The 18,199-nt window shown below is 47.5% G+C and overlaps 1 protein-coding gene across 1 annotated transcript in view; it reads right to left on the bottom strand.

Moving 5' to 3' along the window:
* Positions 1–18,199, bottom strand: part of LOC144610584 (microtubule-associated serine/threonine-protein kinase 1-like) — a 128,619-nt gene that overhangs the window by 36,960 nt on the left and 73,460 nt on the right. The window contains 6 exon segments of the mRNA XM_078429392.1: positions 4,781–4,989; positions 10,437–10,522; positions 12,952–13,007; positions 14,391–14,523; positions 15,638–15,739; positions 16,820–17,029. Coding sequence (XP_078285518.1) covers positions 4,781–4,989; positions 10,437–10,522; positions 12,952–13,007; positions 14,391–14,523; positions 15,638–15,739; positions 16,820–17,029 — 796 coding nt within the window.

Below are 18,199 nucleotides of genomic sequence, written 5' to 3' on the forward strand. Positions count from 1 at the left end.
CCGAGCAAGGTGTCGAGATCCTATTTTGCCGGAGCCTTGAAGGCCGACACAAAATGCTGGAGAAACTCCGCTGGGTCAGACAGCGTCTCTGGAGAGAAGGAAGAGGTGGCGTTTTGGGTCGAGACCCTTCTTCGGAATCAGGGGAAAGGGTAAATGAGAGATATAGTTCCCAAGTTACAGGAGTAGAATTAGGCCATTCGGCCCATCGAGTCCACTCCGCCTTGCAATCATGGCTGATCTCTGCCTCTGGCGCCTCCTTTTGCTCCGGTATTTTATTTCATTCTTCACATGTTTAGATTATAAAACTTTATTCTTAATTGTTCACTGTATGTCGTGTTGTTACTTGCGAGCAAAGCACCAAGGCACATTCCTTGTGTGTGTACATACTTGGCTCATAAAATGTATTCAATAAAATTAAAATGTATTCATTTCAATCAATCAATTATTCAATTCAATTCTAATCCCATTCAATAGACAATAGACAATAGGTGCAGGAGGAGGCCATTCAGCCCTTCGAGCCAGCACCGCCATTCAATGCGATCATGGCTGATCACTCTCAATCAGTACCCCGTTCCTGCCTTCTCCCCATACCCCCTCACTCCGCTATCCTTAAGAGCTCTATCCAGCTCTCTCTTGAAAGCATCCAACGAACTGGCCTCCACTGCCTTCTGAGGCAGAGAATTCCACACCTTCACCACTCTCTGACTGAAAAAGTTCTTCCTCATCTCCGTTCTCCTGTCTTCTCCCCATAACCCTTGACACCCGTTCTAATCAAGAATCTGTCTATCTTTGCCTTAAATAGAAGGTGATGTAGAGAGATATAGAATGAATGAATAGGTTTATTGGCCAAGTATGTGCATATATATATAGAACAAATGAATGAAAGATATGCAAGTATATGAAAATAACTGCAGATGCTGGTACAAATCGAAGGTATTTATTCACAAAATGCTGGAGTAACTCAGCAGGTCAGGCAGCATCTCGGGAGAGAAGGGATGGGTGACGTTTCGGGTCGAGACCCTTCTTCAGACTGATGTCAGGGGGGCGGGACAAAGGAAGGATATAGGTGGAGACAGGAAGATAGAGGGAGATCTGGGAAGGGGGACGGGGGAAGAGAGGGACAGAGGAACTATCTAAAGTTGGAGAAGTCGATGTTCATACCGCTGGGCTGCAAGGTGCCCAGGTGAAATATGAGGTGCTGTTCCTCCAATTTCCGGTGGGCCTCACTATGGCACTGGAGGAGGCCCATGACAGAAAGGTCAGATTGGGAGTGGGACGGGGAGTTGAAGTGCTGGGCCACCGGGAGATCAGATTGGTTAACGCGGACTGAGCGCAGGTGTTGAGCGAAGCGATCGCCGAGCCTGCGTTTGGTTTCGCCGATGTAATGTAAATAAGTTGACATCTGGAGCAGCGGATGCAATAGATGAGGTTGGAGGAGGTGCAGGTGAACCTCTGTCTCACCTGGAAAGACTGTTTGGGTCCTTGGATGGAGTTGAGGGGGGAGGTAAAGGGACAGGTTTTGCACCTCCTGCGGTTGCAGGGGAAAGTGCCCGGGGATGGGGTGGTTTGGGCAAGAAAGTAAGGATGATACAGGCCGTTTTTAGATGTGCACTGAGGTAAGAACGACTGGTTAGTCCACTGACCCTCCCCACCACACACCAGTTCGCTGGAGCCCTGGCCTTTCTACCTGTCGGAAGTAGATCGTGATGAACTGGATACTAGAAATTGTCTGGAAACGTTAAAACTGAGCTGGCCTGGATTTTTGTGGGGGAAAGTATACGGAACTGGCGCAAGAGTTTAGATTCAGATCACTTACAAACAAAATGTCACCGTTTGGAGGAGATGAAAGGCTTGTAAATGTCCAATGTTCTGACAGATGCCGCGTATACACACCTTCCAACCTTCTGCAAGGGATGTGGGTCGGTCGCAAGCGGAGAGAATGTTAGCACTTGCAAAATGAATCACAACTTTGCATTGGAGAGTGCTTGAGGCAAGACTCTGAGTGGATAGAGTTCATCTGCCTCGTCTATATTCAGCAACTTTGCAGCTTGCCTCCCTCCGCCTGATATAAATAGCTCAACTGCACAAGCTTGCTCACAGCAGAACCTCGCATCGCAATTAGAATTCCGTCCTCTCTGTCCTTTTCCCTGTAAGGTCACATCCACTGGGATAGGAGGTGTTGATTGCAAGTCTGAATTGAAGATTGAAGCCCCCAAATGTATGAATAAGGACTGATATTTCATTTGCACGCTTTAATTGGCAGGGCCATTAAACCACATGGTATCATCCAGCCATAAAACCTGGGCAGGATGGGGGTGGGAAATGGAGGTGCTGTAGCTATCAGTCTTAATTATAGGGAATGAAGGGATAAGGATCACGTGCAGGCAGAGGAGGTCTGTTCAACTTGGCATCATGGTCGGCACAGACATTGTGGGCCGAAGGGCCTATTTTTGTGCTGGACTATTCTATGTTCTATGTACCTCACCCCAACTCCAAGGTCATGACCTTCACCCATGTAGACCTTAACACCATGTGCTAATTATACACTCACAAAATGCTGGAGTAACTCAGCAGGTCAGGCAGCATCTCAGGAGAGAAGGAATGGGTGACGTTTCGGGTCGAGACCCTTCTTCAGTCTGAAGAAGGGTCTCGACCTGAAACGTCACCCATTCCTTCTCTCCTGAGATGCTGCCTGACCTGCTGAGTTACTCCAGCATTTTGTGAATAAATACCTTCGATTTTGTACCAGCATCAGCAGTTATTTTCTTATACTAATTATACACTGTGGAGTACCACTTTCTCATCCAATGCCTACACTCTAGGGGGAAATATATGGAGGCCTGAAGACTGAAGAAGGGTCTCGGCCCTAGTGAGACCGCACCTGGAGTACTGTGTGCAGTTTTGGTCTCCAAATTTGAGGAAGGACATTCTTGCTATTGAGGGCGTGCAGCGTAGGTTCACCAGGTTAATTCCCAGAATGGTGGGACTGTCATATGTTGAAAGACTGGAGCGACTAGGCTTGTATACACTGGAATTTAGAAGGATGAGAGGGGATCTTATTGAAACATATAAGATTATTTGTTTAATCTTACACACGCTCGAGGCAGGAAAATTGTTCCCAATGTTGGGGGAGTCCAGAACCAGGGGCACAGTTTAAGAATAAGGGGTAGGCCATTTAGAACTGAGATGAGGAGAAACCTTTTCACTCAGAGAGTTGTAAATCTGTGGAATTCTCTGCCTCAGAAAGCAGTGGAGGCCAATTTTCTGGATGCATTCAAGAGAGAGTTAAGGGCCAGTTGCACTTTAGGCGATTTTAAGGCGACTGCCGGCAACTGTCAAAGTCGTAGCAGATCGCCGAACTTTTCTTTTACCCGACGACAATGACCACGACAATGCCGAGTCAGGTCGAGATTGCACCGTCTTCGGAAACATCGCGAAATTCCCACACTGTCAATGCTTCTCCGGCGTCCTAATTTTCGCCGAAATCACTGTCAAGTCGGTAAGTACTTGAGAGTTTTGAACTATAACACCTTGTATGAGTTATTTAAAAACCATGCTTCACTATAACAAGGCATAAACTGGATTCAGTTCCAATTTAGTAATAGCTGTATTAAAAAAAATAAATTAAAAAGTGGTTAAGTGGATTTTTGCGAAAAGTATGTGGGCATTCTTTGAAAATGTACGGGAGATGCATATCTGGTTTCTGGGTTGCATATCTGGGTTGGGAGCCCACTTTAAATGTAATGGCTGAGGCCATAAACATCGCGGAATTCCCACGCTTACCTGACCGTCAAACTGTCACCTCCAATCTACCTGTCAAATGTCCTGACGGTAAATAAATTGGTTAAACACAAGCATTTTATGGTATTTTGAAATGACTTTACTTATTTTAATATAATGTGCTTCTAAATGCATCTAAGGGAACCTAGCAAACCTGGGGACAGCATGCGACAGCGCCCGCAATAAGCTACGATACCTGGCCACAAGCCAGCTGTCCCCGAGAGATTTCACTCCGGTTGATTTCTCAGCGACGCGCTGAGATCCACTACGATTCTTGGAAGACTCCTCACGATCATGCCCACAACACCCGGCGAACTGTCGACGACAGCCTAATCACCGGCAGTCGCCTTAAAATCGCCTAAAGTGGGACAGGCCCTTTAGATAGAGCTCTTAAGGATAGCGGAGTCAGGGGGTGTGGGGAGAGGGCAGGAACGGGGTTCTGATTGTGGATGATCAGCCATGATCACATTGAAAGGCGGTGCTGGCTCGAAGGGCCGAATGGCCTCCTCCTGCACCTATTGTCTATTGACCCAAAACGTCGCCCATTCCTTCTCTCCAGAGATGCTGCCTGTCCCGCTGAGTTAGAACTGAGATGAGGAAAAACTTTTTTTAGAACTGAGATGAGGAAAAACTTTTTTTAGAACTGAGATGAGGAAAAACTTTTCCAGTCAGAGAGTTGTGAATCTGTGGAATTCTCTGCCTCAGAAGGCAGTGGAGGCCAATTCTCTGAATGCATTCAAGAGAGAGCTGGATAGAGCTCTTAAGGATAGCGGAGTCAGGGGGTATGGGGAGAAGGCAGGAACGGGGTACTGATTGAGAATGATCAGCCATGATCACATTGAATGGCGGTGCTGGCTCGAAGGGCCGAATGGCCTCCTCCTGCACCTATTGTCTATTGTTACTCCAGCCTTTTGTGTCTACCTTGTATTTCGGTATTAGTTCACCAATGTTGCAGCTCTCGGCTTTCCACCCATTAGGGATGTGCCTTCCACTGACTTACCTTCCACGTACTCCATTACCATGCAGAGGTGCCGCCTGGTCTCAAAGGAGCAAAACATACTGACGACAAATGGGTTCTCGGCAAAGGTGAGGATATCACGTTCCACAAACGCCTGCTGAATCTGGTTTCGGAGAATCAGGTTCTGTTTATTTATCTTCTTCATCGCAAACCGCTGCCTGGTCTCCCTGTGCCTCACCAAATATACAGCGCTGTAAACAAAATGAGAGCCCATTCATTCAAAGGTAACCAGCTTCTACTGAAAGAGTGCAACTCATTTTGGTGTCTCGTTAAACTATAACGTAGCCAATGTGCCATAATTATTTTCCTGCCGTTGATCAGTGCAATCTACACCAGTATGGTGTTGGCAGGACTCGGTGTGGCAGGACTCGGTGTGTCAGCAAGGATTCTCTTGAACTTCTGCAGGTGTACAGCACAGGAGCATATTGACTGGTGGCATCACGGCCTGGTTCAGCAACTTGAACGCCCAGGTGCGTAGACGACCGCAAAAAGTTGTGAACACGGCCCGGTCCGTCACCGGCTCTGACCTCCCCACCATCGAAGGGATTTACCAGAGACGCTGCCTCAAAATGGCAGCCAGCATCATCAGAGACCCACGCCACCCTGGCCACACTCTGATTTCACCCCTGCCATCGGGAAGAAAGTACAGGAGCCTGAAAACTGTAACATCCAGGTTCTGGAACAGCTTCCTCCTTACAGCCATTATGCTACTAAACACGACAAACTCAAATTAGCTCCGAACTACATAGACAATTATTGTTATTATTGCACTATCACTGTTTGTTGTTTTTTTATGTGTACATATGCATGTGTGTGTGTGTGTGTGTGTGTGTGTGTGTGTGTGTGTGTGTGTGAGTGTGTGAGTATCCATGCACTGAACTTTTTTCTCTCATTTATTATATTGTTATTATATTATTGTTATATTGTGTATTATGGTTACATATTCTGTTGTGCTGCTGCAAGTAAGAATGTCATTGTTCTACCTGGGACACCCCCAGATTCAGGGACAGTGTCTTCCCAGTTGTTATCAGGCAACTGAACCATCCTATCAATAACTCGAGAGCGGTCTTGAACTGCCAGCTACCTCACCGGAGACCCTTAAGACTATCTTTAATCAGACTTTACTGGCTTGATCTTGCACTAAACATTATTCCCTTTATCATGTATCAGTACACTGTATAATTGTAATCATGCATTGTCTTTCCGTTGTCTGGTTAGCATGCGAGAAAAAGCTTTTCAGTGTATCTTGGTACACGTGATAATTTACCAAATAAGCAGGCAAATAAGATTTGGTCTTGCCATCATGGGCGGCACGGTGGCGCAGCGGTAGAATTGCTGCCTTACAGCGAATGCAGCGCCGGAGACTCAGGTTCGATCCTGACTACGGGTGCTGTCTGTATGGAGTTTGTACCTTCTCCCCGTGACCTGCGTGGGTTTTCTCCGAGATCTTCGGTTTCCTCCCACACTCCAAAGACGTACAGGTTTGTAGGTTAATTGGATGGGCAAATGTACAAATTGTCCCTAGTGTGTGTAGGATAGTGTTAATGTGCGGGGATCGCTGGGCGGCGCGGACCCGGTGGGCCGAAGGGCCTGTTTCTGCGCTGTATCTCAAAAAAAAATCTAAATCATGTTCGGCACAGACATTGTGGGCTGAAGGGCCTGTTCCTATGCTGTACTGTTCTGTGCTCTATGATGTCCCAAGACAGCATCAGAAATACCCATTGCTGATGCCCCCTTGCTCATCTCTCGTTCTGCCAACAGTTAGGGAACGTGAAATCCTCGTGGAAATGTGGAGAAAGCAAGAATGGGGTGCTGATTTTGGATGAACAGGCTAGGCTTAGAAGAGTGGGAGTAAACGATTAAAATATTTAAGATATTAAATATCTTATTTAATATATGATATTTATATATTATATATTCATATATAATATACAAGCGACTAGGCTTATATACACTGGAATTTAGAAGGATGAGAGGGGATCTTATCGAAACATATAAGATTATTAAGGGGTGGGACACGTTAGAGGCAGGAAACATGTTCCCAATGTTGGGGGAGTTCAGAACCAGGGGTCACAGTTTAAGAATAGGGGGTAGTCCATTTAGAACGGAGATGAGGAAAAACTTTTATCAGTCAGAGAGTTGTAAATCTGTGGAATTCTCTGCCTCAGAAGGAAGTGGAGGCCAATTCTCTGAATGCATTCAAGAGAGAGCTAGATAGAGCTCTTAAGGATAGCGGAGTCAGGGGGTATGGGGAGAAGGCAGGAACGGGGTACTGATTGAGAATGATCAGCCATGATCACATTGAATGGCGGTGCTGGCTCGAAGGGCCGAATGGTCTACTCCTGCACCTATTGTCTATTGTCTATATCACATATTATATCTTCTGCCTTATATATATCCTATATCATATATCCTACATGTTATAACCTATATCCTACTGATAAGGACTGAAATGAGGAAAAACCTTTTCACCCAGAGAGTTGTGAATCTGTGGAATTCTCTGCCACAGAAGGCAGTGGAGGCCAAGTCATTGGATGTATTCAAGAGAGAGCTAGATACAGCTCTTAGGGCTAATGGAATCAAGGGATATGGGGAGAAAGCAGGAACGGGGGACTGATTTTGGATGAACAGCCATGATCATATTGAATGGCGGCACTGGCTCGAAGGGCCTAATGGCCTCCTCCAGCATCTATTTTCTATGTTTCCATGAAAGTATTGGAAATCTTTCCCTGACGTCATCTCGATTTCAAGGACGATGTTGGAGTCTGCCTGTTCGTCGTACAAAATTCTATCCCTCTGGGTCACAGCGTTTGTACCATCTGTTCCGATCGTACGCTAACCAGCTCCCTGGTGTATAGGAGCTGCATGCTAACAGCCTCCATCCGCTCTGTGGAACAGGCACTCCTGTTACCGACTCACCATTAATGCCTCCAGGCATTAAAAATGCATCAGAAATCTGCTTGCAGCAATCTGGGATAGAGTTCCTAGTAAAGACCAAGCCAATGTGGATGCTCCTAAGTCAAGGCTTCTGTCTGTCTTCTATACACTAAGACTCTCGTTTGTTTGTTTGTTTGTTCCTGAACTACAGCCAAAACGGTACACGGTAGCGCGACAATTTTAGGCCCACCTTACTCACCGTCATCCCTTTGGTGCTAATGGAAGAAGTTTCATTGAAATCGGCGTTATATTTTTTAAGTTATTCACATTTTAAAGTGTAAATCTATCTCCTCGGGAGGGGGGGGGAGGGGAGGAAGGAGGATTAGGGGGGTTGAGGGGGATGGAGTGGGGGTTGGGGAATGGGGGAGGGTAAGGGTGAGGGGGGGGGAGGAGAGGGTGAGGGTGAGTGGGGGAGAGGGTGCTGCACCTTTGCAGCAGAGGTTTGGGCCCAACGGGTCCACTTGGTCTAGTTAGTGCTAAATATAGGGGGTATGGGGAGAAGGCAGGAACAGGGTACTGATTGTGAACGATCGGCCATGATCACATTGAATGGCGGTGCTGGCTCGAAGGGCTGAATGGCCTCCTCCTGCACCTATTGTCTATATACGGAGTGGATAGTATTAATTAGGACATCATGTGATGTCAATTCCAGGAACAGATCCAGTGGGATATAAGCACCATAATTTCCACATCCTAAAAATCAATTGCATTTATTTTATTTATGTCTCCCGGGCTAGAGGATTCTAAAACTGGAGGGCACAGGCTTAAGATGAGAGGGGAGAGATTTAAGAGGGAACTCAGGAGTAACAGGAGATGCTGCCTTGCAGCACCAGAGACCCGGGTTCGATCCTGACCATGGGTGCGGTCTGTGTGGATTTTGTACGTTCTCATCGTGACCTGCGTGGGTTTTCTCTGGTTGCTCTGGTTTCTTCCCTCACAAATTGTAAATTGTCCCAAGACATCGACCATCCTTCTGCCTCCACAGATGCTGCTTGACCGGCAATAAACATTCTCTCTTTAAGAAGTAAATGTTTAAAAAAAAAAAAATTGTCCCTAGTGTGTGTAGGATAGTGTTAATGTGCGGGGATCGCTGGTCGGCGCGGACTTGGTAGGCCGAAAGGCCTGTTTCTGGGCTGTATCCCTGAACTAAACTAAAACTAAGGAGGCCGTAGTGGTGGAAACTGTTTGAAACAAATTTGGACAGTTATGTGGATGCGAAGGGTTTAGAGGGCTATGGGCCAAATCCAGGGGAGATGGTGGCGACGGATACATTAATGGTGTTTAAGATACTTTTGGATAGGTACAAGGATATGCAAGGAATAGACGGGTATGGATTATGTGCAGGCAGGTAATAGTTTGTCTTGGCGTCATGGCGGCACGGTGGCGCAACGGTAGAGTTGCTGCTTTACAGCGAATGCAGCGCCGGAGACTCAGGTTCGATCCTGACTACGGGTGCTGCACTGTAAGGAGTTTGTACGTTCTCCCCGTGACCTGCGTGGGTTTTCTCCGAGATCTTCGGTTTCCTCCCACACTCCAAAGACGTACAGGTATGTAGGTTAATTGACTGGGTAAATGTAAAAATTGTCCCTAGTGTGTGTAGGATAGTGTTAATGTGCGGGGATCGCTGGGCGGCGCGGACTCGGTGGGCCGAAAAGGCCTGTTTCCGCGCTGTATCTGAAATATGAAAAATATGAAAATATGTTTGGCAGAGACATTGTGGGCTGAAGGGCCTGTCCCTGTGCTGTACTGTAATAGAGTCATAGAGTCGTAGAATGATGCAGTGTGGAAACAGGCCCTTCGGCCCAATGTGCCCACACCGGCCAACATGAATATATTCCTGAATATATTCCTTTATTCGTCCCACACCGGGGAAATTTACATGCCCCAGCTTCACCAGTCCCACCTGCCCGCGTGTGGCCCATATCCCTCCAAACTTGTCCTATCCATGTACCTGCCTAACTGTTTCTTAAACGTTGGGATGGCACCTGCCTCAACTACCTCGTCTGGCAGCTTGTTCCATACACCCACCACCCTTAGTGTGAAATAGTTACCCCTCAGATTCCTATTAAATCTTTTCCCCTTCACCTTGAACCTATGTCCTCTGGTCCTCGATTCATCTACTCTGGGCAAGAGACTCTTGATCTATAACTGTGCTATCTTCTATCTTCTCATTCAGTGCCAACAACATCCTGAATCACACACAGAACCAGAGCAGGTAAGGACCTATGGATTTCCTTCCTGAGCGAATGCAGCGCCGGAGACTCAGGTTCGATCCTGACTACGGGTGCTGCACTGTAAGGAGTTTGTACGTTCTCCCCGTGACCTGCGTGGGTTTTCTCCGAGATCTTCGGTTTCCTCCCACACTCCAAAGACGTACAGGTATGTAGGTTAATTGGCTGGGCAAATGTAAAAATTGTCCCTAGTGGGTGTAGGATAGTGTTAGTGTACGGGGATCGCTGGGCGGCACGGACTTGGAGGGCCGAAAAGGCCTGTTTCCGGCTGTATATATATGATATGATGATATGATATGATATCTGTAATAATCCTATTTTGTGACAATTTATTTCCTGTCTAATTCCAGATTTATTTAACTAATGACATTTAATCTCTTCAGCTGCCATAACAGGTTCAAACTCAGCACTCATTACAGATTCACAGGATCACCCTTTAGACACCTGTACAACAACTTGACCTAACTTACCCATACACTCCATTGCTTATTAGTTTGATGGTGTCAAACTCTTCTTCTGATGGTGCCTTTGTAGGTTTGCCAGCAGATCCACGACCCTGTAGCAAAACAAACGTCTAGGTTTGGTCGAAGATAGACACAAAATGCTGGAGCAACTCAGCGGGACAGGCAGCATCTCTGGGGAGAAGGAATGGGTGTAGTATTGTGTGTAGTTTTGGTCTCCTAATTTGGGGAAGGACGTCCTTGCTATTGAGGCAGTGCAGCGTAGGTTCACGAGGTTAATCTCTGGGATGGAGGGACTGTCATATGAGGAAAGATTGGAAAGACTAGGCTTGTATTCACTGGAGTTTAGAAGGATGAGAGGGGATCTTATAGAGACGTATAAAATGACTAGACAAGCTAGATGCGGGAAAAATGTTCCCAATGTTGGGGGAGTCCAGAACCAGGGGCCACAGTCTAAGAATAAAGAGGAGGCCATTTAAAACTGAGGTGAGAAGAAACTTTTTCACCCAGAGAGTTTTGAATTTGTGGAATTCTCTGCCACAGAGGGCAGTGGAGGCCAAATCACTGGATGGAATTAAAAGAGAGTTAGATAGAGGTCGAGGGGATAGTGGAATCAAGGGATATGGTGAGCAGTTGGGCACAGGTTACTGATTGTTGATGATCAGCCATGATCACAATGAATGGTGGTGCTGGCTCGATGGGCCACATGGCCTCCTCCTGCACCTATTTTCTATGTTTCTCTGGTTGACGTTTCGGGTCGCGATCCTTCTTTAGACCGAGTGTCAGGAGGGAGGGAGACACAGAGATAGGAAGGATAATGTGTGAAAACGAGAAATCAAAGGGGACTGAGATCAAGGAAATGCAGAGTGGATCACTGTTAGCTGAGGGGAAGGTGACAACGAGGCACACCATCAATAAAATCTAACCAGGAGGACAGTGACAGACAGGGAACTAGGATGGGGGAGGGATGGAGAGAGAGAGGGAAAACAAGCGTTACTTGAAGTTAGAGAAGTCAATATTCGCACAGATGGTTGTAAGCTAAATTTGGTCGGGCTTTTCAACATCTTGCACTCATTCAATTCTTTAAACGATCCAAAATATCATTAAAGTGTTTAACTGTGCATGAAAAAGCAAAGTGGGCATTGAAATAAAGGAGAGTGTATGAAGGATGAAATAACTGATGAATGTAATGGTGCAAGTACTAGTTCTGTTTAGGTAATAAGTTGGAATTGGGCTTGGTTTTCTTGGTTGAACGTTTACCCTGGTTACAGGATGTACTTTGTATTTTAACAGTGATTCAAAACCTTGCGTTCATTTGACTCTTTAAACATTACCAAAATATAGGCAGAGTGCTGAACTGTGCAATAAAAAGCCAAATAGACATTGAAACAAAGGGGATGAAAAATCTGAGGAGGATCGTGAGGGAAGATGGGTAGATGGAGATTTACGAGCATGTTGTCAGGACTCGAGGACCTGAGCTCTAGCGAGAGGTTGAGCGGGCTCGGACTTTATTCCTCGGAGCGCAGGAAGCTGAGAGGTGATCTTAAGTCAAGTCATGTCAAGTCAATTTTATTTGTATAGCACATTTAAAAACAACCCACGTTGACCAAAGTGCTGTACATTAGTTCAGGTACTAAGAACGAACATACAATGGCACACAAACATAACAGCACATACATAAACAGTTCACAGCGCACCCTCAGAGGGCCTCAAACGCTAGGGAGTAGAAATAGGTTTTGAGCCTGGAGTTAAAGGAGTCGATGGAGGGGGCAGTTCTGATGGGGAGAGGGATGCTGTTCCACAGTCTAGGAGCTGCAACCGCAAAAGCGTGGTCACCCCTGAGCTTAAGCCTAGATAGTCAGTAGCCCCAAGTCGGCTGACCTGAGGGACCTGGAGATAGAGTAGATCTTAAGGAGTTGTATATCATCATGAGGAGAATAGATTGGGTGAATGCACAGTCTTGTACCCAGGCTAGGAGTATCAAGAACCAGAGGACATGGGTTTAAAGTGAGAGGGGAAAGATTTAGTAGGAACCTGAGGGTCAACTTTTCCCCTCAGAGGGTGGTGGGTATATGGAACGAGCTGCCAGAGGAGGTTGGTGAGGCAGATACTACAACAGCATTTAAAAGACACTCAGGCAGGTGCATGGATAGGATGTGTTTAAAGGAATATGGGCCAAAAGCGGGCAAGTGGGGCTAGTATAGATAGGTCGACATGGTCGAGTGGGCCCGAAGGGGTTGTTTCCATGCTGTTTGACTCGACTACGTGGATTGGCAGTGAGGTCACGAAGAGGTTTAAAGGCGAGGACTTTCAGTCGGAGTGGAAGTGACTTGTGAGAGTTCTACACTGTTGCATAAACTCCGCACTACTGTGAGCTAATGTACACACCAGGCGCGGCATAGACACTGGCAAAAGGGACAACATGACATGAGAGGGATGGAAGAAATGACGGAAAATAGTGCTGAAGATGCACAGAGAGATCAGTGAAACATAGACAAACATAACAGTGTCTGAGATGACTCACATCAATCAAGTCGGCCAACTCTTGGGCATTGTCATAGGTGTCCAGGTGAGCTATTTCTGTGTTGAAGAACACAAGGACAGGTAACTTAGCAGGTAGAAGCAAAGAACTGCAGATGCTGGTTTATACCATTGATAAGACACAAAAAGTGCTGCAGTAACTCAGGCAGCATCTCTGGACAAAAGGACGTTTCAGGTCGGGACCCTTCTTCAGACTGAAAGTAGGGGGTGAGTGTGGGGGGTGGGCATGCTGATTGTGGATGAACTTAACATGTTAGGTTCTACAGGTCGGAGCCTAATGCCTTTAGACTTTAGAGATACAAAGTGGAAACAGGCCCTTCGGCCCACTGAGTCCACGCCAATCAGCGATCACCCCGTACACCAGCCCACACACACTAGGGACAATTTTTTAACTTACCGAAGCCAATTAACCTACAAACCTGAACGTGTTTGGAATGTGGAAGGAAACCAGAGCACCAGAAGAAAACCCACGAGGTCAAGGGAGATCGCACAGTCTGTGTTCTCCATGGATGCTGATGGGTAATGTTTCTGGTCAGGATTTAAGAAGAGTCCCGACCCGAAATGTTACCTATCCATGCCCTCCAGGGATGCTGCCTGACTCGCTGAGTTACTCTAGCACTTAAGTGTCCCTTTCTCTATCAGGACAATGTATAATTTGAGTTGCCATTTTATTAGGGATCAGGCTTCTCTTGACAACCCAAAAACGTGCGGTTAATTGGCTTCTACAAATTGCCCTGAGGGAGTGGATGGGGAGGTGGGATAACATAGAACTAGTGTGAACAGATCGATGGTCGGTATGGGCTGGGTGGGCTGAAGAGCCTGTTTCCATCCTATCTCAATTCAAGGAACCAAACCAATTCCTTACTCAAATTACCTCAGGTCATTTTATTTTCCAAAAAGTTATTTTTCTCTCAGTTGCCTCTTCAGACCCCCACTGATATCTCTCACCCCCACCATTGCACTAATGGGGACCATTTTTCTCAGCTGCAGATATGTCCAACCGGAGTTAATGGGACTTCTGAGCTTGATCACATCCATTGTCGGGACAGCCATGGCTTAGCCCCACAGTCAGTTAGTCGGCTAACACTCAAGGGAATCAGAACAAAAGGTCCAGGATCACTTTGCATGACTAATGTTGGGGTTGTAATCTCAATACTACAGGGCCAACCTTAGTTTAGTTTTTTTAAAGAGATACTGTGTGGAAACAGGGCCTTTGGGCTGTCGCCAACCAGCGATCCCCGCACACTAATGCCATCCAACACGCACAACGGACAATTTACAATTTGACCAAGCCAATTAGCCTACATGTGGTGGGCCGCAGGGCCTGATGCTAAGCTGAAGGCCCCCAACATCACACAGTGAGTGATATGTGGCCACTGAAGGGCTGTGGGGACATTTGACAATAAACCAATGTGTTCCTACCCTCCAAGGGATCTCGAGTCAGCCCCAGTTGATTGATGATGTAACGTGGGATGTCGATTTTAATTCCATGGCCCTCTTTCGCATGGTCTTCTGCGGCTTCAAGTAGGTGGTAAAATTCTTCCGGATTAAACTCCTGCACGGTGGGCAAATAAAGAGCACTTATGAGAGACTTTCACGCTTCAGGTCCATCAAAATAAATAAAACACCTATCACCTGCCAGACTTTGGCCTGCCCTTTCTCCCTACCAGCTTTAACCCCCCTCCCCTACAATCCATCTGAAGAATAGTCACAACGGGACTGTCGCATGTTGAAAGAGCAGAGCGACTAGGCTTGTATACACTGGAATTTAGAAGGATGAGAGGGGATCTTATCGAAACGTATAAGATTATTAAGGGGTTGGACACGTTAGAGACAGGAAACATGTTCCCAATGTTGGGGGAGTCCAGAACCAGGGGCCACGGTTTAAGAATAAGGGGTAGGCCATTTAGAACGGAGATGAGGAGAAACCTTTTCAGTCAGAGAGTTGTAAATCTGTGGAATTCTCCGCCTCAGAGGGCAGTGGAGGCCAATTTTCTGAATGCATTCAAGAGAGAGCTAGATAGAGCTCTTAAGGATAGCGGAGTCAGGGGGTATGGGGAGAAGGCAGGAACGGGGTACTGATTGAGAATGATCAGCCATGATCACATTGAATGGTGGTGCTGGCTCGAAGGGCCGAATGGCCTCCTCCTGCACCTATTGTCTATTGTCTATTGAAACAACCAAAATAAAAACTGAACATCCTAAATATGCTCAGCAGGTCAGGCTGCTTCTATGGGAAAGGAAATGGAGTTAGTAATTTAGGTCCATGACCTTTTATGCTGGACACTAAATCCTGGAGTAACTCAGCAGGTCAGGCAGCACCTCTGGAGAAAATGAACAGGTGACGTTTGGGTCAATCTGAAGAAGGGTTCCATTTCACCAATCCATTTGCTCCAGAGATGCTGCCTGATCCACTGACTTACTCCAGCATTCTGTGTCTATCTTTGGTGTAAACCGGCATCTACGGTTCCTTTTTATTCTGCTGTTCAATGCCAAAGTGCAGTGTGAAGTCTACCCGATGAGGTCTGCCCTCGAGTTGCTTGTCACGGTTCACGTGACCCCAAGCCATTACCTACCCAGTCAAAGACTCCATTTTGGAGGTCCTACTGCAATGTGGCAACTGAACAATACCATTGCTGTTGCTCTTCTGGAGGGCAAGGCAGACTCACCAGGCACTCGAGTAAACGTGCGGGTCTTGCGATGATAATCAGCAACTTCTTCATCAACTGTGTCACAAAGGCAACTTCCGTACTCTCTGACCGCTCGTGAGCCTGGAGGGGAAATGGAGATGTTGGTCACATTCGTACCCTCCTGCAGCACACTGATCAGTGTGAGGGTTTAGTTTAGAGATACGTCGTGGAAACAGGCCCTTCGGCCCACCACCGACCACGCCGACCGGCAATCCCCGCGCACTAACATTGTCCCACACGCACTGGGGACAATCTTTACACTTGCACCAAGCCTATTAACCTACAAATCTGTACGTCTTTGGAGTGTGGGAGGAAACCGAAGATCTCGGGGAAAACCCGCGTAGGTCACGGGGAGAACGAGGCAAAACTCAGATGGTTTCAAGACAAAGACATTGGACAGTGCAGAGCAGGGGTAGGTCTGTGCTGAACATGAGTTCAAGTTAAATCAATCTCCTCTGCCTGCATGTAACCATATCCTTCTAATCCCTGCATATCCGCATGCCTATATAAAAGCCTCTTAAACGCCACAATTCTATCTGCCTCCACCACCCCCCTGGCAATATTTCAGGCACCCACCACTCTATGTGGAAAATGAACTTCTTTTTAACTTTATGTTAACTTTTTAACATCTTCTTTTAACTTTATCTTCGAGCATTTGGCATTTCCACCCTGGAGAAAAGGTTCTGACTTTCTACCCTCTCTGTGCCTCTCATCTGTACGGTGGCTCAGCGGTAGAGTTGCTGCCTTAGAACGCTTGCAGCGCCGGAGACCCGGGTTCCATCGCGACTACGGGTGCTGTCTGCACGTTCTCCCTGTGACCTGCGTGGATTTTCCCCGAGACGTGTGCGTCTGTGCGTGCGTGCGTGTGTGTGAGAGAGAGTGAGAGAGATAGAGAGAGTGAGAGTGAGTGAGGTGTGCGTGCGTGTGTGCGTGAGTGAATGAGTGTGTGTTTATATGTGTGTGCGTGCGTGCGTGCGCGTGTGTGTGCTTGCGTGTGTGCGTGCGTGTGTGCGTGCGTGTGTGCGTGCGTGTGTGCGTGCGTGTGTGTGCAGGCGTGTTGTGCATGCGTGTGTGCGTGCGTGCTGGTGATGGACACGAGCCTTCCACTGTACACTGTTTGTTACAGGTGACAAGAAAGTGAACTGGACTGAGGGGACTCACGTCCTGCAACAGCCTCTCCAGGTTCTCCTGCAGCTCAAAGAAGTAGCGGGAGGTGATGAGCCCTTCCTGAGACTTGTCCAGGCAGTCCCGGGACATCTCGATGATCTGGTGGTGGATGAAGCTGAGGACCCCGTCGCCCAGGGGGAGCACGTTCTCCGGCGCGTTGACGGTGAAGAACTCCTGCAGCCTCTCCTCCATCTGCGCGGTGGCCTGCAGTGGGAAGCACATTGCAAGGTTCACCACCGTGGGAGGAGAAATGCACTTGAGGTTCCCAACGTAACATTCAACCATCATCAAAGAGTCATAAACTGATACAGTGCAGAAACACACCCACACCGGCCAACATGTCCCAGCTACACTAGTCCCACCTGCACACACCGACCAACATGTCCCAGCTACACTAGTCCCACCTGCCCACATCGGCCAACATGTCCCAGCTACACTAGTCCCACCTGCCCACACCGACCAACATGTCCCATCTACACTAGTCCCACACCGGCCAACATGTCCCAGCTACACTAGTCCCACCTGCCCACACCGACCAACATGCCCCATCTACACTAGTCCCACACCGGCCAACATGCCCCATCTACACTAGTCCCACACCGGCCAACGTGTCCCAGCTACACTAGTCCCACCTGCCCACACCGACCAACATGTCCCAGCTACACTAGTCCCACCTGCCCACACCGACCAACATGCCCCATCTACACTAGTCCCACACCGACCAACATGTCCCAGCTACACTAGTCCCACCTGCCCACACCGACCAACATGTCCCAGCTACACTAGTCCCACCTGCCCACACCGACCAACATGCCCCATCTACACTAGTCCCACACCGACCAACATGCCCCATCTTCACTAGTCCCACACCGGCCAACATGTCCCAGCTACACTAGTCCCACCTGCCTGAGTTTAGTCCATATCCCTCCAAACCTGTCCTATTCATTTTCCTGCCTAACTATTTCTTAAGCGTTGGGATAGTCCCAGCCTCAACTACCTCCTCTGGCAGCTTGTTCCATACACCCACCACCCTTTGTGTGAAAGGGTTGCCCCTCAGATTCCTATTAATTATTTTCTCCTTCACCTTGAACCTATGTCCTCTGGTCCTCGATTCCCCTACTCTGGGCAAGAGATTCTGTGCATCTACTTGATTTATTCCTCTCTTGATTTTATACACCTCTATAAGATCACCCCTCATCCACCTGCGCTCCAAGGAATAGAGACCCAGCCTAACGTCACCCATTTCTTCTCTCCAGAGATGCTGCCTGACCCGCTGAGTTACTCCAGCAGTTCGTGTCTACATTCGATTTAAACCAGCATCTGCAGTTTTGTTTTTCCTAACCAGCCTAGTCAACCTCTCCCTATAGCTCAGAT

Source organism: Rhinoraja longicauda, chromosome 37, assembly GCF_053455715.1.
Source record: "Rhinoraja longicauda isolate Sanriku21f chromosome 37, sRhiLon1.1, whole genome shotgun sequence".
In the NCBI taxonomy this organism is placed as follows: domain Eukaryota; kingdom Metazoa; phylum Chordata; class Chondrichthyes; order Rajiformes; family Arhynchobatidae; genus Rhinoraja; species Rhinoraja longicauda.